Source organism: Salvelinus fontinalis, chromosome 18 (assembly GCF_029448725.1).
Source record: "Salvelinus fontinalis isolate EN_2023a chromosome 18, ASM2944872v1, whole genome shotgun sequence".
Lineage (NCBI taxonomy): Eukaryota > Metazoa > Chordata > Actinopteri > Salmoniformes > Salmonidae > Salvelinus > Salvelinus fontinalis.
Window position 1 is genome coordinate 39,167,919 of NC_074682.1, and position 25,911 is coordinate 39,193,829.

Consider the following 25,911-nt stretch of genomic DNA (forward strand, 5'->3'; position numbering starts at 1 on the left):
ATTATGGGGTATTGTGTGTACATGGGCGAGAAATAAAATGGATTTAATCCATTTTGAATTCAGGCTGTAACACAACAACATGTGGAATAAGTCAAGAGGTATGAATACTTTCTGAAGGCACTGTAAATCTGCACAAGATGTGTGTTTCCCTTATTCTGTCCAACTCTAATGCGTTAATTTCTCTACTCCAGAGATGTTCAATACTGAAATGTAATTAACTTTGAAAAGGGGCCTTGGGGATTAATGAGTGTACGCTGCTGTGTTTAAGCTCACATGACATGTCTGCTGACAACAAGCCAGCACAGGCACTTTACCACCTCTGCTGAAGAGAGCTCGTGAACTGTCATCTTTTGTCACTTCTAGGTTAGATTACTGCAATGCTCTACTTTCCAGCTACCCGGTTAAAGCACTAAATAAACTTCAGTTAGTGCTATACACAAATGTATCATATTACTCCAGTGCTAGCCTCTACCATACCACCCTGGCAGTGATTGGGGACACTGCCCTGTGTAGGGTGCCGTCTTTCGGATGGGACGTTAAACGAGTGTCCTGACTCTCTGAGGTCATTAAAGATCCCATGGCACTTATCGTAAGAGTAGGGGTGTTAACCCCGGTGTCCTGGCTAAATTCCCAATCTGGCCCTCAAACCATCATGGTCACTTAATAATCCCCAGTTTACAATTGGCTCATTCATCCCCCTCCTCTCCCCTGTAACTATTCCCCAGGTCGTTGCTGCAAATGAGAACGTGTTCTCAGTCAACTTACCTGGTAAAATAACGGTAAAATAAAAATAAAAAAATAAAGAAAACACTGGCTTCCTGTTAAGGCAAGGGCTGATTTCAAGGTTTTACTGCCAACCTACAAAACATGACATGGGCTTGCTCCTACCTATCTTTCCGATTTGGTCCTGCCGTACATACCTACACGTACGCTACAGTCACAAGACGCAGGCCTCCTTACTGTCCCTAGAATTTCTAAGCAAACAGCTAGAGGCAGGGCTTTCTCCTATAGAGCTGCATTTTTATGGAATGGTCTGCCTACCCATGTGAGAGACGCAGACTCGGTCTCAACCTTTAAGTCTTTATTGAAGACTCATCTCTTCAGTAGGTCCTATGATTGTGTGTAGTCTGGCCCAGGAGTGTGAAGGTGAACGGAAAGGCACTGGAACAACCAACCGCCCTTACTGTCTCTGCCTGGCCGGTTCCCCTCTCTCTACTGGGATTCTCTGGCTCTAACCCTATTACAGGGGCTGAGTCACTGGCTTACTGGTGCTCTTCCATGCCTCCCTAGGAGGGGTCTGCTCCAGTTTCAACTGTTCTGCCTGCGGCTATGGAACCCTGACCTGTTCACCGAACGTGCTACCTGTCCCAGACCTGCTGTTTTCAACTCTCTAGAGACAGTAGGAGCGGTAGAGATACTCTGAAAGATCGGCTATGAAAAGCCAACTGACATTTACTCCTGAGGTGCTGACCTGTTGCACCCTCTACAACCACTTTGATTATTATTATTTGACCCTGCTGGTCATCTATGAACGTTAGAACATCCTGGCCATGTTCTGTTATAATCTCCACCCGGCACAGCCAGAAGAGGACTGGCCACCCCTCATAGCCTGGTTCCTCTCTAGGTTTCTTCCTAGGTTCTGGCCTTTCTAGGGAGTTTTTCCTAGCCACCGTGCTTCTGTTTGGGGTTTTATGCGGGGTTTCTGTACAGCCCTTTGTGACATCAGCTGATGTAAGAAGGGCTTTATAAATAAATTTGATTTGATTTGATATTCCTTTAGTCAAAGACCTCAGTGTGCAGAAATATGTTTAACTCACATTCAGATACAGTACCTGCCGTATCAGTTAGCTAAGAGGAAATGGAGTCACCTGACCAGTAGGCATACACCAGTGTAGAATATAGCTAATTGATTTGATCTTAATAGCTGACATTCAATGTCTTAAGGTTTTGAGCTCCGATTCACTGATTATGGTCAATAATGCATTCTGAGCCAATTAATAAAAAATTGTTCCTTAGATTTTTTACATTTTCATTCTGATCAGAATCTTGTGCACATCCAAGACCACAAGGGGAGACTCAAGAGCCATAAGTGGGTTGCTTATGCATACTCTGAATAAGAGCTTTGACAGTAAAGGAAATTCTTCTTTCTCTACTTGCTTTTGACAAATGGTAAACAGGTCTCTTAACATGATGAGTTAGTCTTTAACAAGCTGAAAAGTATACTGATAAAAATACTGTATAAACGCAACATGCAACAATTTATAAGATTTTACGGAGTTACAGTTCATATAAGGAAATCAGTCAATTGAAATACATTCATTCGGGCCTAATCTATGGATTTCATTACATCTGTTTGTTACAGATACCTTTAAAAAACAAGGTAGGGGCGTGGATCAGATAACCAGTTAGTATCTGGTGTGACCACCATTTGCCTCATGCAGTGTGACATATCTCCTTCGCATAGAGTTGATCAGGCTGTTGATTTTGGCCTGAGGAATGTTGTTTCACTCCACTTCAATGGCTGTGCGAAGTTGCTGGATATTGGTGGGAACTGGAACACGCTGTCATACACATTGATCCAGAGCATCCCAAACATGGTGACATGTCTGGTGAGTATGCAGGTCATGGAAGAACTTGGACATTTTCAGCTTCCAGGAATTTTGAACAGATCCTTGCAACATGGGGCTCTGCATGATCATGTTGAAACATCAGTTAATGGTGGCGGATGAATGGCACGGTATCTCTGTGCATTCAAATTGCCATCGATAAAATGCAATTGTGTTTGTTGTTAATAGTTTATGCCTTCCCATCCCATAACCTCACCGTCACCATGGGGCACTCTGTTCATAACGTTGACATCAGCAAACCGCTCGCCCACATGACGCCACACACATGGTCTGCGGTTGTGAGGACGGTTGGACGTACTGCCAAGTTCTCAAAAAAGACGTTTGAGGCGGCTTATGGTTGAGGAATAAACATTCAATTGTCTGGCAATAGCTCTGGTGGACATTCCTGCAGTCAGCATGCCAATTGTACGCTCCCTCAAAGCTTGAGACATCTGTGGCATTGTGTTGTGGGACAAAACTGCACATTTTTGTCCCCAGCACAAGGTGGACCTTGTGTCATGATCATGCTGCTTAATCAACTTCTTGATATGCCACACCTGTCATGTGGATGGATTATCAAACGAGAAATGCTCACTAACAGGGATGTAAAGAAATGTGTGCACTAAAGTTGAGAGAAATAAGATTGTTGTGCGTATGGAACATTTCTGGGATCTTTTATTTCAGCTCATGAAACATGGGACCAACATCTTACATGTTGCATTTATATTTTTGTTTAGTGTAAATACTCCACTGAAAAGACTTGTTAGGTAGACCTAACAATGTGCGTCTAAAGAGTCCATAAAATGTTTTACTTGTTATAAAGCCTTGAATCACTAGTTTAATTTGATTTCCCATACAATAATGTATTATGTTTTCAAGACTAACTCAAACTTTCACCCTAATGTAATTGGCCTTATACTATGCATTGACATGAGCGAAATGTAATTGGCAATAACGAATAGGTTATGATCAATTAAATTAGATGAATGAGTAAATTAGATATTGTATTAATACTGTATTAATCATGTTTTAAATGTATCACTGACGACAATTTCATGAAACACTACATTTCCCATGAAGCAAAGTAGGTGGGCGATTCGCACTGGGTCGTCACTAGTTAATACAGCCACAAAGTCATAAACCCCGCCTTTTTCTACAATGTTTCTTCTTAAAATCTGATTTTAAACCTAACCCCAATCTTAACACTAACCGTAATCACATGGCTAATCGTATGCCTATCCCTACATTTAAATTAAGACAAAAATCAAATTTTTAGCATTTACTTTGTGGCTGTGTTATCTAGTGGAAACCCTGGCACTTTGCTGACTTGGGAGGTGACTGAACTGTCTTCGGTTTGTTGGGCAGAGAGGAACTTCACAGCTGCTACGGGTGTGGTTTTTAACGTAATACATCTTAACGAAGAGAATAGTGCATAACATCACTCACACACTGAACGACTAAATTATAACTCAGAGGAAGAGGACTAACATAGCTCAGCGTCACAGTGGATTATTGAATTTTGGTTCATTGCAAATTGGCATCGGAAATCGATCTACTCCGCCGTCTTCACAGCTGGAATACTTTTGCGGAGGTTCCGTGACCCTTTTTCTTGGTCTAAAACGTGAACTTAACTGATTTTATTGACGCGCCCTCAAAATAAATTGTTGTTACTCAAAGTTTGTGTCCTCGTAATGACAAACAAATGACATTTTTGTGTCGGCTTGGATAGAATGTCACTTGAGCTTCAAAAATAGGCCTGGCTTACAAACGAGGAAACATCTGGAATAGAAAAGTGAATTAATTTGAATGCTGGTTTGTGGGTGAATCAAACTTATTTTCCAGTCGTATTTCTCAAAGGGGAAGTTGCATTTCTCAACCCCACAACACTGGACTGGGAACTATTTAAAAAAATAAACACTCACAGGAATAGAGCCCTAATTAGGCTACATAATTTTTGTGTGATATCGTCCCGATAAACAGCAGTCCTGAAGCGTGCACTTGGAACCATGGGGTGTACAGTGAGTCAGGAAGATAAAGCCGCGGCCGAGAGGTCCAAAATGATTGACAAAAACCTTCGAGAAGATGGAGAGAAGGCGGCGAGAGAAGTGAAACTGCTCCTTTTGGGTATGTACCACCAAACATTATATTCCTTGTCCTGATTTATAACAGAAGCAGCAGCGCAGACTCGGATTTATGTTTACTGGTTCTGATTCATCTGTTCCAGTTGTGCACTGGAGGCTAGAGAACCTCCACTGAAATTGGACAAAATCTCGTGTAGCTACATCAAAATGGCTAATGAGGGAGATTCGTGAGTTTACCTAGCCTACTCCTCGTCACACACACACTCTACCTCAAAGCTTTTACCATTAATCATTTCCTCTATGTCTCGCAACATTGCAACAAATTAGATTGCCAGTTCAAGATCGTAAAGCTGGATACAATGCAACGTTCATGCGAATCTTCATTGAATGGATTTCGAATCAGAGGATTGCCTCTCACCGCTGGAATTGTCTTAACTCTCCAAGTATTCAAAACAGAAAACTTGCTGTCAACGCACAACAGGCTACTTAGGCTATGTCAATGTTTAATTACACTCAAGTAGAAGGCAATAAAAACTATCCGATCATAAAATGCCTTCAAAAAAAAGTGTTTGCTGATTGATTCCCATAATGTAGCCTAAAAGTGTAATCAATTACTAGCCTACAACTAACAACTGGATCGTTCCATGTCATTTCAGCAAGCCATGACACCACCAACTCAGATTGTTCTGAAATCGTTTCTGTAGTTAGAAACAGATAAGATAAGCCTTCTGGCAACGTTATTTTGATGAAATATAATCTGATCCCTGAGAAATTGCGCTAATTGCTTGCATCCAAATTGGCCATTTTAATTTATAAAATGTATATAATATTCAGTAATTATAATACCTAACATCTGATTTGGACCGAAGTTTTTTCTAACAATGAGCAAGAAATGAGGAGTATATATATATATATGGACATCCCACCCCAACAACGAGTATATAGTATCAGTTCTCTGTCTGACAACCCTCACGAAAAAAAGATTGCTTTCAGTAGAACTGCAGTTAGAGTGCATTATAACTGCAGTATGATGCAAATACTGTGTCCAAAGTTTTTTTTACTGCTGTAATTTTGCAGTATAACTGCAGTTCAAATGTTGTATGCAGCAGATATTTTGCAATTACTGTGTCCAAAATACCACTGTCGACTGCAGTTACTGCACTTTTACTGCAGTTACAAAACTGCCATCATTTTTTTTGTAGGGAAGTAGTAAGGGGCTGCGGCTCTGTGTATTTTTATTAATTCAATATAATGTATTCTCAGTGAATTTGTTCGTTTTTTCCCCTCCTGTTCAGAGAAATTATTCATTGAAGTTGTTAGGTTTATGTCCCATCCTACATCTTGATATTACCAGGTTCTGACCACTAGATGGTGCTTTTCCTGCTATTATGGTGATCATAGGGATATTTAACCAAAATTACAAAAATTACATATTTATTTTCTTACCCTGTAAGCATTTTATGGAGCAGGTATGATGGCAACCAATGCTTTGGTTTTGTTTACCTGGCCACTGTTTCAAATGCTTTAAAAAATATATATAAAAAAAAAAAAATTGTGGCACTAGTCATTTGTACCTATATAAGCCTTTTTGCGCTTCATATCCAAATAGTCTATAGGTAAGATAATTGAGCTACACAATACATTTGTAGATACTTTAGGATGATTTGGACATGAAGAGTAAAAATTCTAATATAGGTACCATTGAATTGCATTGGATTTGTGCCACAAATACTAAGAACAGTAAACTTGTTCTTGGGGTGTATTTTTGGGGATTCCACATGTCTAACTCGTTGTTAGAAAAGAAAAGTTTGGTCCAAATCGGATGTTAGGTACTAATTTATTAAATATGATGTTAATCCTATAAATTAAAATGAAAAAAATGTGTGCAATCAATTAGCTTAATTTCTCAGAGATCAAATTATATTCAACAAAATGATGTTACAGGATTGCTAATCTGAGGTGGTGGGTGCTGAAATACTCTTTCTTGTGGTTTTTGAGTTGGAACGACCCCATAAGGTCTGGCCTCCCCTCAACATTTTAAACTAATGAAGAGAATATTCTAAATTGCTTTCATAGCTCTCCAGCTGTGCCTATTAATGACGAAGCTATTACATCCATAATGAGGTTTTCAGAACTCTCCAAGCAATGGCAGATCATTCACCTTATGTTGTCTATGTTGGTCCTATTAATTAATGATTAACAGCAAGCAATAGACTCTGGCTTACAGTATTGCAGTCTGTAAAGTGCTCACTAAGTCAGAGAATTGAACCATTTATAAGTCACTTTAGTTTAGGCAAGATTTTGTAATGTTGTCTGTACCATTGATCTGTTTTAGTTGCCTCTCTAACACATAACACCCCCACTTGTTGCAATCAATGTGAGCCGCATGGTTAATAGTTGTGTGTCAAAGCTTATTGACAGTGACTTTGGTGGTTGTAGGTCAGGTGCTTCGGGAATAGCAGAGTGAAATAAAGCTGTGGCCACCTTGGGGCACTGTAATAAAATATTTCATTAACGATAAGTGAGTGGGTGTGTTTGCTGTTGAAAGGACTTGACCTCCTTTATCTCCTTCTTAGAGGACTTTCCTGAGCGTGACAGAGTAGGGACTGTCGTGGAAGACAGTCATTTGGATCCTCTCTTGAGTCAACTTTTGCATGACTCTGCTCTGAGAGGTTTTTGACAGAGGTCATATCATAGCCACCCTCACAACCCCCCATGCTGAACAGTGAAGTCTTGCTTGCTGTGTACTTTGCTCCCTTTCTCTGTATTGTTTTGACAGAAACACAGGGCTCCTGTTGGGAATGTTTTGAATAGACTGGAGCCCAAACAGCCGACCAAATCATGTGCTTGAGCCAAAACAAAATACTCTGTTAACATGTTGGTGGATGGTGACTGGCATGACCCCCAGAAAAGAAGCGTATAACTCAAAATACTTCCTGGGAACTGAACGCTGAAGTAAGAGGCATCCTGGCATGTTGTTTAGCAGTAAACTAGAAACAAGGGGTGGTCCCACTGTATTCTTCTTCAACTTTCCCATTTTCAACCAAACATAGAGACGTAAAGTCACATACTCTTTTTAAAAAAATAATTACTTTTTTTTTAAGAAAGCCATCTGACCAATGAGAATACATGACAATATGAACAATGAACATAAATGCTATATTACAACAGTCCCATGTTCAGGTCATTGAAATAGATATTATCATCCGTATACACTTCAAAGCGGTGAACACATGCTTTAGCATAAATACTATCTGGAATGTGAACATGTACGTCCACACGGGATAAGAAACTTCTGCTCTCCCGTACCCTGATTAACTATTTCGCTCGTGAACGCATCCCATTGCCCGTCAATTCTCTGAACAGGAAATTAACAGACAACCCTCTACAATCAGTGAGGAAATATCAGGTAATAATTTACCAAAAGGACATCGCTAACCCCACGTTATACCATTAATAAATATACACTACCGTTCAAAAGTTTGGGGTCACTTAAAAATGTAATTGTTTTTGAAAGAAAAGCAAAAACAAAAGTCCATTAAAATAACATCAAATTGATCAGAAATACAGTGTAGACATTGCTAATCTTGTAAATGACTATTGTAGCTAGAAACGGCAAATTATTTATATGGAATATCTACATAGGCGTACGAATTGCAAAAATTGCTGAAGTTGGAGACTTTTATTTCCCTCACCAACTTTAAACATCTGCTATCTGAGCAGCTAACCGATCACTGCAGCTGTACATAGTCCATCTGTAAACAACCCACCCAATTTACCTAACTCATCCCCTTACTGTGTTATTGACTTGTTTATTGTTTACTCCATGTGTAACTCTGTGCTGTTGTCTGTTCACACTGCTATGCTTTATCTTGGTCAGGTCGCAGTTGTAAATGAGAACTTGTTCTCAACTAGCCTACCTGGTTAAATAAAGGTGAAATAAAATAAAAAATAATAAAAACAGAAGGCCAGCATCCCGGTGTCGTCTCTTCACTGTTGACGTTGAGACTGGTGTTTTGCGTGTCCTATTTAATAAAGCTGCCAGTTGAGGACTTGTGAGGAGTCTGTTTCTCAAACTAGACACTTTAATGTACTTGTCCTCTTGCTCAGTTGTGCACCGGGGCCTCCCACTCCTCTTTATATTCTGGTTAGAGCCAGTTTGAGCTGTTCTGTGAAGGGAGTAGTACACAGCGTTGTACGAGGTCTTCAGTTTCTTGGAAATTTCTCGCATAGAATAGCCTTCATTTCTCAGAACAAGAATAGACTGATGAGTTTCAGAAGAAAGGTATTTTGTTTCTGGCAATTTTGAGCCTGTAATCGAACCCACAAATGTTGATGCTCCAGATACTCAACTAGTCTAAAGGCCAGTTTTATTGCTTCTTTAAATCAGTTTTCAGCTGTGCTAACATAAAGGTTTTCAAAAGTGCTTTCTTATGATCAATTAGCCTTTTAAAATGATAAACTTGGATTAGCTACACAACATGCCATTGGAACACAGATGGTTGCTGATAATGGGCCTCTGTACGCCTATGTAGATATTCCATAAAAAATCAGCTGTTTCCAGCTACAATAGTCATTTACAACATTAACAATGTCTACACTGTATTTCTGATCAATTTGATGTTAATGGTCAAAAAATCTGCTTTTTTTTTGAAAACAAGGACATTTCTAAGTGACCCCAAACTTTTGAACGGTAGCGTATGTGTTTATCATCAACATGAACCGTTTGCAATTTATTATTGATATAAGGCTGTCTTTAGATCATAGGACCATCATCACAGATGGGATGAATTCTATGAATTCATAGATTTCAACAAATATTTGTAACCATGTTTATAAATTACATATAATCTAGATATGAACCTTGTGTCAAATCAGTCCATTAATGGTTGGTGGATGTGTGGCTAACTGCCACAGGGCATGGGCAACAGTGCTGTTGTATAAGACATGGCTGTGTGTGCCTGGATGAAAATGACTGCCCTGATTATGACTGAGTGGGCTCTTGTTTGTACAGAGGCCTCAGTGCTCCCACTGTTCCCAGCACTGACTATAGCCCTAACACACGCGCAGACCCACAGACAGACACACATGCAGACCCAAAGATAGACACAGACACAGGCGCGTACCCGCAGACACACACCCACAGACACACACACACACACACACACGCAGACCTACAGACACACATGCAGACTGACCTACAGACACGCGGTCTCGCACGTACGCACGCCGTCTCGCGCACACGCAGTGGTATTTCATATACTCAACTGTAGAATATGATATAACATTTTTTAGCTCTGAGTCTGTATTTTTATCCAATGTAAAAATCTGTTGCACCATGTGAGATTAGAGAGGTGAATATTTAGCATATTTGAGATTGAATCACTTCAGGGGGATCATGGTCAAAGGCCCTGTTAATTGTATTATTAAACACACTTACTGTGTTCTTTGGATGAATGCTTTTAACAAAGCAATGTTTACAATGTTATAAAAAGTAACTTAGCTAAATGTTAATTTAAACATCCATTCTAGCTGTAGAGGAAGAATGCTATATCTGACTTAATCCCAAATATGAGGTACTGGATCTGATCAAATAGAGTTCTAGGCTGGGATTCGATCCAATTTTGCTTTGTGGACAATGCAGGATTTAAAGGTAATTTCTGATTGAGCCGACATATGCAACGTTTACCATGAATGCGATATCTGTGAACGCGGGAACATTGCCTTTTTAAAAGGTGCATTGCCGACAAAGTGCGATTAGATTGAAACCCGGCCCTAAAGTACGTACGGTTGCATTGTCTTTATTCAAGAGATATCGTTGGAGGAGTCTGCAGGATAAAGTGTGTTGGATCAATTCTTGACAGGTTACAATCACACATTGCCTCCTCGGCTTGGACTTGTAAACTAAAGTCAGTATGCAGTCGGCCTGTCAGTGTGGAATAAGTGTGGCATCCTCTCAGAAGTGCAACATCTCGTCTCCCTCCAAGAAGCCCTTTTAGTTCCCATATCTGCTGCCGTGGTAACTTGCAGAACAGCTGAGATAAGCCTGTTTGCTTGAAGACGCCAGGGAGAAACCTCTTCCCGCCTGTCTGCCCGTGATACGTGTCTTCTGAACTACCCCCCTCCCCCCTGTCTCCTTTTCCCTTCCCCTCCCCTAAAGCAAACTTTTTGAGATTAGGAGTGCTATGGGGCTGGAGATGGATGGAGCCAGCTGCTATTTTTGAACCTATGGCAGATAGAACAAAATGATGGATCTCTTTTTCCCAGAACTGGGAGTAAGGGCTGTGGAGGAAGCAGGGAGCGCTAACCAGACACTACTACGTTACTAAAGAACCTCAGCTGTGACATGGGTGTTCGCATGCTTGATTTAATGCAACAGAGAGGAGTTTATGTCTCCTCAAGGCTCCAGTGTTCATTAACAGGAAGCACACATTTAATGACTTCCCTTCAGATTTTGGACTTTGAGCGACGTTCAATCTCCTCCCTCCAGCAACATGAGCCTCTGTGAATTCTGTCATTCTCTCTCTGTTTATTTTTCTTGTACTTCGATTTTTCTAACCTCACATTTTCAGTTCAACTGGGATGGACATTTCCCTTGACAGCTTCTTCCTCTCCCTTAAACTGTGTGTGAGAGCGGCAGATTGGTCTTCGTGAACATGTCTGTACAATTCACTGGCTTGACTGTAGACACAAACACGTTTCTCTCTCTCTCTTATTTATATATAGCACACACGCACACGCACACACACGCACACAAACACATTGCTTATAGGCATGTTTAGCCATGCATTTATGTAAAAATACAGACACATGGTTGCATGCCCACACAATATGGGGGGCAGGGCATAGTAAGTGATGTTATGTCATGTGTATTTAATGCTCAAGAATGGTTACAAAGTGTGTGTTTGTGTGCGTCATAGAAAGATGCAGGTCTGAAATTGTGTACTGTGTACATCCACGTTCCTCCCCAGCTGTCTGCTTGACAGGAATGATATGATAAATGAAGCAAGGCAGAAACAAAGGATGGTTTCTTTACAGGAAATTACAAAAGTTGTTTTATTTGACTATGGACGAGGAATTTAGAGTTGGAAAAACAACTGATATGGCAGCCCTGTTATTTTTTGCCATTGGTAATGAAAGGATTGTTACTTTTATGACATGATACACGTTAACATGGCAACTAGTAACAATGTAAGGTTGCTAACTAATAGTAACAATGTAAGGTTGCTATTGTCACGTTCTGACCATAGTTCTTGTGTGTTGTGCTTGTTTTAGTGTTGGTCAGGACGTGAGCTGGGTGGGCATTCTATGTTGTGTGTCTAGTTTGTCTGTTTCTATGTTTGGCCTAATATGGTCCTCAATCAGAGGCAGATGTTTTGTGTTGTCTCTGATTGGGAATCATATATAGGTGGTTTGTTTTGTGTTGGGATTTTGTGGGTGGTTGTTTCCTGTCTCTGTGTTTTCTCTGCACCAGATAGGGCTGTATTGGTTTGCCACATTTTGTTATTTTTATTTGTAAGTGTTCACTGTTTAATTAAACATGTTGAGCACTGGCTACGCTGCGTGTTGGTCTGATCCCTGTTACACCCCCTCTTCTAGTGAAGAGAGGGAAGGCTGCCGTTACAGCTATACTGTATTGCCTCTGCCTTTTTTAGTCACAGTCCTAGGGGTCACATAATTGGCTACAGTGGCGGGATGGAAAGGTGAGGCAACGACATTACAAGACTCAGTGCTCATTAGTTATAGTACACCATAAGGCCTGAAACTAACTTGACCAGGCTTTTGTGCTTCTTGGCCAAATATATCAGGCCTTCTGTTCAGTGTGCGAGTGCTGTGGTAATGGGACTCAATTTATGATGCAGCGCTGATCATTCATGTTTTAGAGATGTGAGTATGCACCGGTGCTGAGCTTTTTTTTTTACAGATCACCGTTGCTAATCAAGAAAGAGGGACATCTGACGTAAGCTTGCTTCAAGCAGCAATTACTTCTCTCTTCCTCCCCAGCCCTGACTCTCCTGCCCACAGACAGGGAAAAACACATGACACCAAGTCAGCATTCATTCTCTCTTCCTATTTGTATCCAGCCTTTCACAACATCTCTGGGTTACTGAGGCTTTCTGATTGGAAAAAAAGACATGATAGTAGGCTAACGTTACATACATACCATTTGTATTTTATATTTATAGCTTTGCCTATTCGATCTGGTTACTAACATAGGCCTATGCTATTGCACCAAATTCTTGTCTCAAAACATCCAATCTGTGCTTCAGAACCAAAAAGTTGTGCGTCTTGACTTTAGACCAATGACCAGTCACCAGCATTGGCATGCAAAGGCGGGTGTGAATATCCCAATTAGTGACTAAAAAGCACTTGTTTCATTTTATCCAGTTTAGTAATCTGCAACGGACACATCTGTGCCAGAACAATAGTGCCAGAACCAGGTGATTTCATTGATCATTTTTTATATTTCAGATAGACCTAGTTTGGGTGGCTACTGGCTATTTCTAAAGATAGCTATTACATCACACTGCGGCAGGTAACCTAGCTGTTAGAGGTGAGCCATCAACTGGATTGTTGTGAGTTCGAATCCCGGGTCCGATGTGAAAAATCTGGTGGGAACTAAACTGGCAACCGAAGGGTTGCCGATATCAAATCCTAGATACCATTGCATGCCATTGTGCCCTTGAGCAAGGCACTTAACCCCTTACAACAGAAGCTCCACTGTCACCTCTCCCCCCCCAAAAAAAGTGTATGTATGTGTGTCTTTTGTAGGGTTTAGGTTAAAAGCAGAAGTCAGATTTCAGTTGGCCCTCGTGTACAATTGACAAAGAAAATGATCTTAGTCTGATCTCTTAATCTCCTGCTTGCTCTGGACTCCAGAGAGGTAGCATGATATCCCTAGTTGATATTGGCTGTTAACATGGATGGCTTTCTGCTAAAATGCAGGTGTAAAACACAGTTTATTTCTGTATCTTGCATTTTGAAAATGCATCACTATTTACGGCTGTAAAGACAGGCTACAGTTGTGTGTGCTTCCATTTGCTTGAGTAGGGGCACAAGCTTTGAACAATTCCTTTTTGGGGAGTTTTAAAAGTTTGAGAACCACTGCTGTAAGTAATTGATTTCTAAGGAAGCCTAATGATCCAGTTGGGGCTTTGAAATGGACTTATTATTAAATGGACTAACTCTGAGCAGTTGACCTGCAGCACTGTCTGACCTCACCAACCCATCAGGTAAACCTCTGTGCTGTAAATAATGTGGATTCATGGGCTCTTAAGAGGCCAGGGTATCTACATTGAACAAAAATATACATGCAACATGTAAAGTGTTGGTCTCATGTTTCATGAGCTGAAATAAAAGATCCCAAAACTGTTCCATACGCACAAAAAAAAAAAAAAAAAAAATTGTGCACAAATTTGTTTACACCCCTGTTTTTGAACAATTTATTCGTTATCATGATAATCCATCCACCTGACAGGTGTGGCATATCAAGAAGCTGATTAAACAGCATGATCATCACACAGGTGCACCTTGTGCTGGGGACTATAAAAGGACACAGATGTCTCAAGTTGAGGGAGCATGCAATTGGCATGCTGACTGCAGGAATGTCCACCAAAGCTGTTGCCAGAGAATGTTGTTTTAGAGAATTTGGGAGTACATCCAACCAGCCTATATTTATAGAATGCAGAATGGTGTAAAACCAGCCTACATCTTGGAATTCCATATCACTGATCAAAGTAATCTAAGGACAACCAAGAGGATATCCCTCAAGCCTAATGCCAGAAATAGTTGCCACTGTCCATGCCACAGCAGGCATTGATTTCTGCCCTCAAACTGATTTACAGCTTGAGCTGACATTTGCATGTGGCTCATTTACCTATCTATGACCAAGACCGTGCACTCCCTTATCTATCGCTGTGAAAACACTACACCAGCCAAGTACCAAAGTTTGACGCACATACCTATCCTTCTTGGGGAGTGCTTTCCCCCCAGAACGTGACATCAATTGTTGTGGCTGTTTGTGTGTGTTCTTCCTCTTAGAGAATAAAGGAGAAAGCCGACTGCTAGAGGATAAGATGTTTGCTGAGCAATTTCCTCCTGTAGCTCCATGGAGGATAAACGGATGTCATTATTTCTCTAAATGTTTTGATTGAGTCTCTTCTACAGACCTACACCCAGAAAACACTATTGATCACAGTGAGGGGCTGTATTGACCTGCCTGCTGGTGTTGAGAGCTATCATCAACTGGAGCTAGGCCCAGGCAAAAATCTGAGAAACGACACTCAGAGGCATGGCTGCCATCCTCATTTTGACCATAAAGCCTTCAGAAAGTGTTCAGACTCCTTGACTTTTCCCACATTTTGTTATGTTACTTCCTTATTCTGAAATGGATTAAATTAACAATTTTCCTCATCAATCTACACACAATACCCCAAAATGACAAAGAAAAAGCAGGTTTTTAGATCTTTACATAAGTATTCAGACTCTTTGCTATGAAACTTGAAATTGAGCTCAGGTGCATCCTGTTTTCATTGATCATCCTTGAGATGTTTCTACAACTTGATTGGAGTCCACCTGTGGTAAATTCAATTGGTTGAACATGATTTGGAAAGGCACACACCTGTCTATGTAAGGTCCCACAGTTGGTAGTGTATGTCAGATTGAAACAAACATGTCTGCAGCTTTGAAGATTCCCAAGAACACAGTGGTGTTTGGAACCACCAAGACTTTTCCTAGGCCTGGTCGCCCGGCCAAACTGAGCAATCCGGGGAGAAGGTCCTTGGTCAGGGAGGTGACCAAGAACCCGATGGTCACTCTGACAGAGCTCCAGTGTTCCTCTGTAGAGATGGGAGAACCTTCCAGAAGGACAAACATCTCTGCAGCACTCCACCAATCAGGCCTTTATGGTAGAGTGGCCAGACAGAAGCCACTCCTCAGTAAAAGGCACATGACAGCCCACTTGGAGTTTGCCAAAAGGCACCTAAAGACTGAAGCATGGTGGTGGCAGCATCATGTTGTGGGGATGTTTTTCAGCAGCAGGGGCTGGGAGACTAGTCAGGATAGAGGAAAAGATGAACGGAGCAGTACAGAGAGATCCTTGATGAAAACCTGCTCCAGAGTGCTCAGGACCTCAGACTGGGCCAAAGGTTCTCCTTCCAACAGGACAATGACTCTAAGCACCCAGCCAAGACAACGCAGGAGTGGCTTTGGGACAAGTCTCTGAATGTCCTTGAGTGGCCCAGCCAGAGCCCGGACTTGATCCCGATCGAACATCTCCGAGGAGACCTGAAAATTGCTGTGCAGCAATGCTCCCCATCCAACCTGACAGAGCTTGAGAGGATCTGCTGAAGAGAATGGGATAAACTCCCCAAATACAGGTGTGCCAAGCTTGTAGCTTCATACCCAAGAAGGCTCAATGCTGTAATCGCTGCCAAAGGAGCTTCAACAAAGTACTGAGTGTAGGGTCTGAATACTTATGTAGATGTCTAAACCTGTTTTTGCTTTGTCATTGTGTGTAGATTGAGGGGGGGGGGGGAACTATTTATCAATTTTAGAATAAGGCTGTAACATAACAAAATGTGGAAAAAGTCAAGGGGTCTGAATAATTTCCGAAGGCACTGAACCTGTTAGAGCCCTACATAAACCAGGTTAGTCCCCCTCATTACAGTTGGTAGCAGAGTTCTGTGGGCTGGAGCGTAATTACAGGACACTGATTACACAGAAGGAGCAGTATTTCTCTGGAAGGATCAGAGTCGGTCTGACTCTGTCTGCCGACATCAACAAAAGTCCCTCAATATGTCTGCTGCTCTCAGCGACTCAGCCATGACTGCGAGCACCAGCAGAGATGGCAATAAAGATCTAGTGAAATCAGTCTAATCTAATGTTACATTATTACTGTTCACAGCCAGGCGCTGAAATTATAATGCTTTAGGGGAAGACCTGTTCACCATCAAGTAAGCTCCAGATGTGATACAGTAAGAATAAAGCCTGGTCCTGCAGACACTAGGTCTCAGTGTGGGTCCACTGGGATCACGCAGGCAGCACCATCCACCCTGCTCCCTCTAAGAGCACTGATAACAGGATAGATACATTACAGCTGAATCGCCTGCTCCCTCTAAGAGCACTGATAACAGGATAGATACATTACAGCACCATCCACCCTGCTCCCTCTAAGAGCACTGATAACAGGATAGATACATTACAGCACCATCCACCCTGCTCCCTCTAAGAGCACTGATAACAGGATAGATACATTACAGCTGAATCGCCTGCTCCCTCTAAGAGCACTGATAACAGGATAGATACATTACAGCACCATCCACCCTGCTCCCTCTAAGAGCACTGATAACAGGATAGATACATTACAGCACCATCCACCCTGCTCCCTCTAAGAGCACTGATAACAGGATAGATACATTACAGCACCATCCACCCTGCTCCCTCTAAGAGCACTGATAACAGGATAGATACATTACAGCACCATCCACCCTGCTCCCTCTAAGAGCACTGATAACAGGATAGATACATTACAGCACCATCCACCCTGCTCCCTCTAAGAGCACTGATAACAGGATAGATACATTACAGCTGAATCGCCTGCTCTCTTCTCCTCCTTCACCCTCAACTTCCCCTTCATTCTCTCTGCCTCAACATACACCATATCCTCACTGGTCTCCCTGGCTGCTTCATAAGAACACCAGAATAACATCCTCACTATTTCAGTTATGAGAATAGGCCACTGGGCCAATTTGGGCTGGCTTTTTTGCATCTATATAAAGACGTAAGAAAGCAGCAGCAGTATCTGTACAATACACACACCCAGACAGTCCTTTGCTGTGTTCTGCTGAGCTAGGCTCTGGTCACACTGGTGTGTGAGGTGGTGTGAGAGGAAGGGACAAGCAGAGACAGATCACAGGGCAATGCCCTTTATCTCTGATACTGTCTGCAGACAAGCCTGTACAGGAATTGTTGAGTAATTACACATCTTGAATCTTCTCTTTGTGTCAGACTGGGTTCAAACGCCTTCCGTAAAGTGTTTCTGTATTTGTCTGTATTTATTTGTATTAATATTTTTACTGCTCTGGGGTTATTAGTATTGCTTGGATAACCTTATTTACTATTATGTATTAAGTTATTTTAAATTATTTATACGCTGAACACTGGAAGAATTATCACCATGAATTATTGTAGTGTTTGTTTGTCAGTTAATCCCGTAAAGGATGGGTTGCTAACTGGCAATTTGTCACAAATGCAATTAATGAATGTGTATCTCTGCACTTACCACTGCAGAGATATGTATTCGGCGTTTATGTATTCCTATTGGTTGGATGAATTTACTTATCAATAAGGTGTTATGCCACTGGTCATGCTTACAGAGAGGGGGAGCTTGTGAATGTCAATTCTTCCCAGTCTGATATTGATATGCAAGTGATTCATGCTATCGACAGCCATCAACATCATTGAGCTCTGCACATGTAATGTGCTGTTTTCTATTGTCAGAAAATAAACTACCGATCACGCTGGTTGGCATTCCTTTCTATATTACACAACGCAAGAGAGAGTGAAGATCACATCTGTTACAAGAGCAAGAAGAAGAGATTTTGCTTGGCCCATAGGCAACACTCTACTAAAACTCTGCTTTACTCCACTGTTCTGTGTTCTGTCATTGGCCCTAGGACAAAATAAGCATTTGTCTGTTCCAGATATAACCCTGGCTGCCCTGCCTGCCACCATACACTAGCATGACTCTTTCAATCTGTCGACCACTCTGAAATCAAAACAGATTTGCCAACAGCTGCAAACCACCATTGAATCCCAAGTCCAAGACCTCTTTAGCATCACAGCAAAATTTTCCTCATCAGATTGTTTACATTCTCTCTCTCTCTCGCTCTCTCTGCATGTGTGTCCATGCCATTAAACACACGCAGAAACCCCCAAATCACATGAGCTCCCTCCACTCCACTCATTGGATTAATATCATCACAGTTTGATTTCCTGCATGGAGATATGATGTAGGATGTTTCATGTGCTCCTGGGTTCCCCTCAGGTCACACTGCCGTCTGTGTGCTCCTCCATGCCTGTAGAAGTACAAGTGGGAATCAGCCCACATTGTTTTGCCAATTGTCGATAAAGGCCCTCATAAGAACACTACCTTCAGGAGACCATTGGTACAGGAAGGGAGTGAATGGGATAGGATAATTAGGCAGACGCTTTTATCCAAAGCGATTTACAGTCATACGTGCATACATTTCACGTATGGGTGGCAATGGGAATCAAACAATCCACAATCCTAGCGTTGCAAGCGCCATGCTCTACCAACTGAGAAATAGAGGAGAGGATGGAGAGAATGGGTGAGGAGGATAGAGTAGGAAAGGATATGAGAGGAGTGGTCAGTACTCCTGTGTATAGCTCCTGGTCCCGGGGTGTGAGCTGCACTGTTTTATCAGCAGGGCGGCTTTGCCAAACTGCTGCCATTGTTCACAGCTCTGCCCTAATCTGATCTCCTCTCATGTTGTCTTTTCCCCCTCCAACACAATCATTCTGAAACTCCTTTAAATGTGTGTGTGTGTTCTGTGTCAGAGAGAGCTAGAGGGAGGGGAGGGTGGAGAGAAAGTTTAAGTAGCTGCCAGGCTGCGTCCTGTCTGTCGACTTTATAATAGAGCAGAACAGCTCACTTAGATAACCTCTGGAAACATTTTAAAACATGTCTTACTGTGAGTGTATATCTGTTATTTCCCCTCTACTGTCTTGGTGGGTTCCAGATGATGATGATGATGATGAACCTGTCAGAAACCTAACAGAGGAGTTAGTAATGTGCTCTCTCCTCCTTCACCTCAACCCTCTCTGAGGGAGCATTTTAATGTATCCGGTGGAAGAACTTTAGCCCCACCCGTAACCCTAACCTTAACCTTGATGTAACTGTGCCACCTACACCTCTGCTCTGAGAAGTCTTTTGATCAGCTAAAGCCCTCAGCGAGGGTCTAGTATGACTATTATAACTGTTTTATAATGACTTTTCCTGGTCAGGTCACATGGTCAGGAAAAGTCGAGGACACCAAATATTATGGGGACCACTTTTCCAGTTTGTGTGTTTTGTTTCCAGAGCTCTCATTGTTCATACTATGTGGATACAGAAAACAAGTTGTGTCCATCTTGTACCAGTGAGGCTCCACATTGCTTCGGACAGGCGTGTATGGTGGTGGTAGAGGGTGGTAATAGCTGGGCTGTCCCTGGGAGGTATGCTTGGACTGCAGCAAGCCAGGGGACCTAGGTGCTAATGTTGTGACAGCTGACCCATCAAGACAGTAATTGAATGTCAATTTTGTTTTGATAGGATCTCCTATCACAGGACTGCACTGACATGACCTACAGCTATCCAATGTCGGGCAACTGGACCAGTTTAGACCATTGGGATTAAGACAGGAAGTTAGCCACTCATCATACCTTTCCTTCCAGCTCATGTTAACCAGAAGAATCACTTTATTTCTCCTAGCTGCTATCCTTTAATGACTTCTCACTTTCTTCTGTTTAGAAGATTATAGTATAGGACACTGGAACTATGGGGCTGTGTGTGCTCTGGCCAGTGTTTCCCTCCTTGTGCTAAACTCCTACTGGTTATGCACCCCTGCCAAATGACCTAATCATTATAAATATTCCACTGAGGCTGCAATAAATCGATTTAAGGGCACAACATTTTACTTTGGTTGAAATTAAATATGGGATTTTCTATGTGTAAATTACTTGCTACATCCAAACATTATGTTCAGCTTCCAAAAGGAATCACAGCTCTCTCTTGCACTGTGAATGAAAGTCCTCCCTGGGTAGTTTTCAATGTCATGGTTGTAGAGTAAGATGTGCACATATGGAGAGGAAAAGAAGCCCCAAACCATCAGCATGCATGAGCACATCTTTTCAGTACATTCTTTTTCTGTTCGCCTTGACTCACATGGAAGCTATTTTAAACTCTTAATTAAGGTTGTTGAAATATCTTCCTAGGCCAGATGCCGATAAGAAAGCACTCTACTTTATTACCTGAATATTAATCTCAAGTAGTAAGCTTCCTCTTCATTTCCCCCCCAAATGGATTATGTTCTTTTTTTATCAGCCTGGCATACCACCTTCAAGGCTTTTCACTCTCTCTCTGTTCCACATGAGATTTAAAGGCTATAGCCCATAGCCGAGTATTTTGTGGAGCCGATGGAGTGATGCCATTTCCTGTCCCAACCCCCCTCCCCCATGTCTGACTTCCTCTTTCGGCTGGCTGCAGTAACGAGAAGTAGATGCTTATCCTTTGTTCCGCTGGCTCAGGAAACCAGCACACCCATCCTGTGTCTGTTGGCTGAGCCATGCAGAGCTACAGGCTGGCTCTGACTGACACACACAACTAAAAGGAGAAAGAGTGTTTTAAGTGCTATTAGCTTTTTAGCACTCACATAAAACACCCAATGACTCAGTCTATCCAGTCTGAATCAGCTGTCTGGCTTCTCTTCCTTGGTGTCTGTTTTAGTAGTTTCTATTTTCCCATCTTTGGAGTAGACTCACATTTGACATGTCAACCCCAAACATCTCTTCCTCTTTGTCAGCGTTGTTACTGCCCGTCTGCCTCGTTTCCAGTGTTGATATGTGTGTGTATTACTTAGGGTCAATGGCCAGACCACAGCTGGATAAACTTCCTAGATGTGCTTTTCTAAACTGTTGACCCTGAGGTCACACAGAACTCTGCTGTCCCCTGGTCTTTTGCACTAACTGTTTTTCATTGCCTCCATGCGCTCGCTCATGATTCATTAACTATGTCATATATAGCCAGAGCTGTGGGCAGTACTGTATGTAATAGGGTTGTCCAGGCATTTTGTGTATAGGACCTAACATGAAGTTGACTCCTATTTGACAAGTGAGTCTACTAACAAATCCTCTTCTGCCCAGAATTGAGACTTTAGTCTTTAGTTCATTTAATGATAACTCCCCCCAGGCTATTGATGATTTAGGAAAGAATGTGGGGACCTTAAAAGTTTTTGTCCTTGGGTTTGCTCTTTTGTTTTCCACCCCATAAAAGCAGCTCTTAAAACGGTGGGGAGCCTGTAGGGAGCTGTGTGAGAGGGCCCCATACTGGGCCTGCTCCCCCATTTGGCTCAGCCCAGAGTGTGTAGTGTGTGTTTGGGAGGGTCGGATGGCAGTCTGATAGTGACTCATCCAGAGAGTCAAAACTCCTCCATACATTGCATGGTCAGTATTGGCCTGAGAGATGCATTTGGACATCTGGAGATGCAACAGAAAAGTGTAAGTCTCTCTGAGTCTGAAGCGTGTGCTAGTGAGTGGTGTGTAAGGGCAACACACAAACCCCTCTTCTGTGTGCTCCGTTTTATCGGTAATGTCCCTCTTTGATCTCAGCCCCAAATGGACACAAACAGAAACCTTCCACCCCAGGCTGGGCCCCCGTCCTATTGTGAGGCCCCAGGTTGAAACCTAACCCACTTTTCGTTAGCCATGGATAGGAGGTGAAGGGGTCAGAACTGCGACGGGAAATCCACTGGAGATTGACTCTGACTCTGAGCACAAATCACTACTAGTACTCACTCCCTCCAAAACAGTTGAAAGCTACTGAAATGTGATCCACTACATATCATGAAAACTATGCGTCATCCTGAAAAGTAGCTGAGCTCTTTGAATGTGGACTCTGCACTTGCTTTTCTTCTTTAATCTAGATGTTGACGTTTCAGGATTACAACCAACCATGAAATGTCTTTCTCTCACTAACTCGTTATACTGCAGGAGTTGACTAACATCGTTGACTAACATCTTGCAAGCCTCCCCCTTTTTCCTCCAAACATAACATTATGGCCAAACAGTTATATTTATGTTTCATCAGACCAGAGGACATTTCTCCAAAAATATGATCTTTGTCCCCATGTACAGTTGCAAACCGTAATCTGTCTTTTTTATGGCTGTTTTGGAGCAGTGGCTTCTTCCTTGCTGAGAGGCCTTTCAGGTTATGTCGATATACGACTTGTTTTACTGTGGATATAGATACTTTCGTACCTGCTTCCTCCAGCATCTTCACAAGGTCCTTTGCTGTTGTTCTGGGATTGATTTGCACTTTTTGCACCAAATTACGTTCATCTCTAGGACACAGAATGCATCTCCTTCCTGAACGGTATGAGGGCTGCGTGGTCCCATGGTGTTTATACTTGTGTACTATTGTTTGTACAGATGAACATGGTACCTTCAGGCATTTGGAAATTGCTCCCAAGGATGAACCAGACTTGTGGAGGTCTCCAATTTTTCCTGAGGTCTTGGCTGATTCCTTTTGATTTTCCCATGATGTCAAGCAAAGAGGCAGTGAGTTTGAAGGTAGGCCTTGAAATACATCCACAGGTACACCTCCAATTAACTCAAATGATGTCAATTAGCCTATCAGAAGCTTCTAAAGCAATTACATAATTTCATGGAATTTTCCAAGCTGTTTAAAGGCACAGTCAACTTAGTGTATGTAAACTTCTGACCCACTGGAATTGTGATACAGTGAAATAATCTGTCTGTAAACAATTATTGGAAAAATTATTTGTGTCATGCACAAAGTAGATGTCCTAACCGACTTACCAAAACTATAGTTTGTTAACAAGAAATTTGTAGAGTGGTTGAAAACGAGTTTTAATGACTCCAACCTAAGTGTATGTAAACTTCCGACTTCAACTGTAGCTGTTGAAATAGCTGTTACTGTTGAAGTCGGAAGTTTACATACACTTAGGTTGGAGTCATTAAAACACCATCCCAACCGTGTAGCACGGGGGTGGCAGCATCATGTTGTGGGGGTGCTTTGCTGCAGGAGGGACTGGTGCACTTCACAAAATAGATGGCATTATGAGGATGGAAAATTATGTGGATGGAAAATTATATGGATATATTGAAGCAACATCCCAAGACATCAGTCAGGAAGTTAAAGCTTGGTCGCAAATGGGTCTTCCAAATGGACAATGACCCCAAGCATACTTCCAAAGTCGTGGCAAAATGGTTTAAGGACAACAAAGTCAAGGTATTGCAGTGGCCATCACAAAGCCCTGACCTCAATCCCATAGAACATTTGTGGGCAGAACTGAAAAGCGTGTGCGAGCAAGCAGGCCTACAAACCTGACTCAGTTACACCAGCTCTGTCAGGAGGAATGGTACAAAATTAACCCACCTTATTGTGGGAAGCTTGTGGAAGGCTACCCGAAATGTTTGACCCAAGTTAATCAATTTTAAGGCAATGCTACCAAATACTAATTGAGTGTATGTAAACTTCTGACCCACTGTGAATGTGATGAAAGAAATAAAAGCTGGACATTTGTTTTCTCTCTACTGTTATTCTGACATTTCACATTCTTAAAATAAAGTGGTGATCCTAACTGACCTATGACAGGGAATTATTACTAGGATTAAATGTCAGGAATTGTGAAAAACTGAGTTAAAATGTATTTGGCTAAGGTGTATGTAAACTTCCGACTTCAACTGTATATTTCCATGTTAAAATGTTATGCAATGCATTTTCTCCCTTGTTTTTGATGGTAGCCATCTCTGGTAGGCCTACATTATTATCAAATAGCCACAGTAGCCTACTTGGCCATTGTTAAAACTGTAACTTTAAGTGGTGTGTTCACAGTAAATGCACGCCGAAAGTTGCACAAATATTTCAAAACTTTCAACATTTTTTGTGGGAACATTGGTAACAACTCAGTATTGAGCCATGCCAGGCAGGCCGTGTGTGTGTGTTTACACAGGCAGCTCAATTCTGATATTTTTTCCACTAATTGTTCTCTACACATCAGATCTTTTTCAGAGCTGATCTGATTGGTCAATTAGTCAAAAAAATATCAGAATTGGGATTTTAAGTGCCATCATACTCATTCTTCACTCCTCTCTGCTCGCTTATTCTAACCCAGCCAGCATACACATCATCGTCCCCCAGGCTTCTCCAGACTAGTTACCCCCATTGAGCAGACAACAACACATCCACCACCCTGACCCTCAACACAGGGGCCCCTCAGGGGCATGCTTAGTCTACTCCTGTACTCACTGTTCACCCACAACTGCGTGGCCGCGCACTACTCCAACACCATCATTAGGTTTGATGACACAATGTTGGTAGGTCTGATCACTGACGAAGATGAGACACTCTATAAGGAGGAGGTCAGTGTCCTGGCACTGTTGTGCCAGAACAACAACCTCTCCCTCAATGTCAGCAAGACAAAGGAGCTGATTGAGGACTACAGAAAACGGAGAGCCGAGCATGCCCCCATCCACACTGTAGTGGAGAGGGTCGATAGTGTTAATTTCCTCTTTGTCCACATCACTGAGGAATGAACGTGGTCCACACACACCAACACCGTTGTGAAAAAGGCACAACAACGCCTCTTCCAGTACATCACTGGGGCCGAGATCCCTGCCATCCAGGACCTCTATACCAGGCGATGTCAGGGGAAGGCCCTAAAAAATGTCAGACTCCAGCCACCCAAGTCATGGAATGTTCTTTCTGCTACTGCATGGCAAGTGGTACCGATGCACCAGGTCTGAACCAACAGGATCCATACCAGCTTCTACCCCAAAGCCTTAAGACTGCTAAATAGCTGCCCGACTATCTGCATTTACCATTTTTGCACTAAATCTTTAGACTCATCACATACGCTGCTGCTACTGTTTATTATCTATCCAGTTGCCTAGTCACTTTACCCCTACTTATGATATGTACATATCTACCTCAATTACATTGTTACCCGGCACATTGACTCTGTACTGGTACCCTGTGTATATAGCTAAGTTATTGTTACTCATTGTCTATACTGAACAAAAATATAAACGGAACATGTAAATTGTGTGTTTCATGAACTGAAATAAAAAGTCCCAGAAATGTTCCTTATGCACAAAAATTATGAACAAATTGTTTTACATCCCTGTTAGTGAGCATTTCTCCTTTGCCAAGGTAATCCATCCGACCTGACAGATGTGGCATATCAAGAAGCTCATTAAACATCATGATTATTACACAGATGCACTTTGTGCTGGGAACAATTAAAGGTCACTCTAAAATGTACAGTTTTGTCACACAACATAATGCCACAGATGTCTCCAGTTTTGTGAGCGTGCAATTGGTATGCTGTTGCAAGATAACTAAATGTTAATTTCTTTACCATAAACCGCCTCGCCTCCAACGTCGTTTTGGAGAATTTGACAGTACGTCCAACCGGCCTCAC

The 25,911-nt window shown here is 42.0% G+C and overlaps 1 protein-coding gene across 1 annotated transcript in view; it reads left to right on the top strand.

Moving 5' to 3' along the window:
- The first annotated feature begins 3,820 nt into the window (after positions 1–3,820).
- Positions 3,821–25,911, top strand: part of LOC129815480 (guanine nucleotide-binding protein G(i) subunit alpha-2-like) — a 94,155-nt gene continuing 72,064 nt past the window's right edge. The window contains exon 1 of the mRNA XM_055869351.1: positions 3,821–4,730. Coding sequence (XP_055725326.1) covers positions 4,613–4,730 — 118 coding nt within the window. The 5' untranslated portion in view covers positions 3,821–4,612. The remainder of the gene's footprint in view (positions 4,731–25,911) is intronic.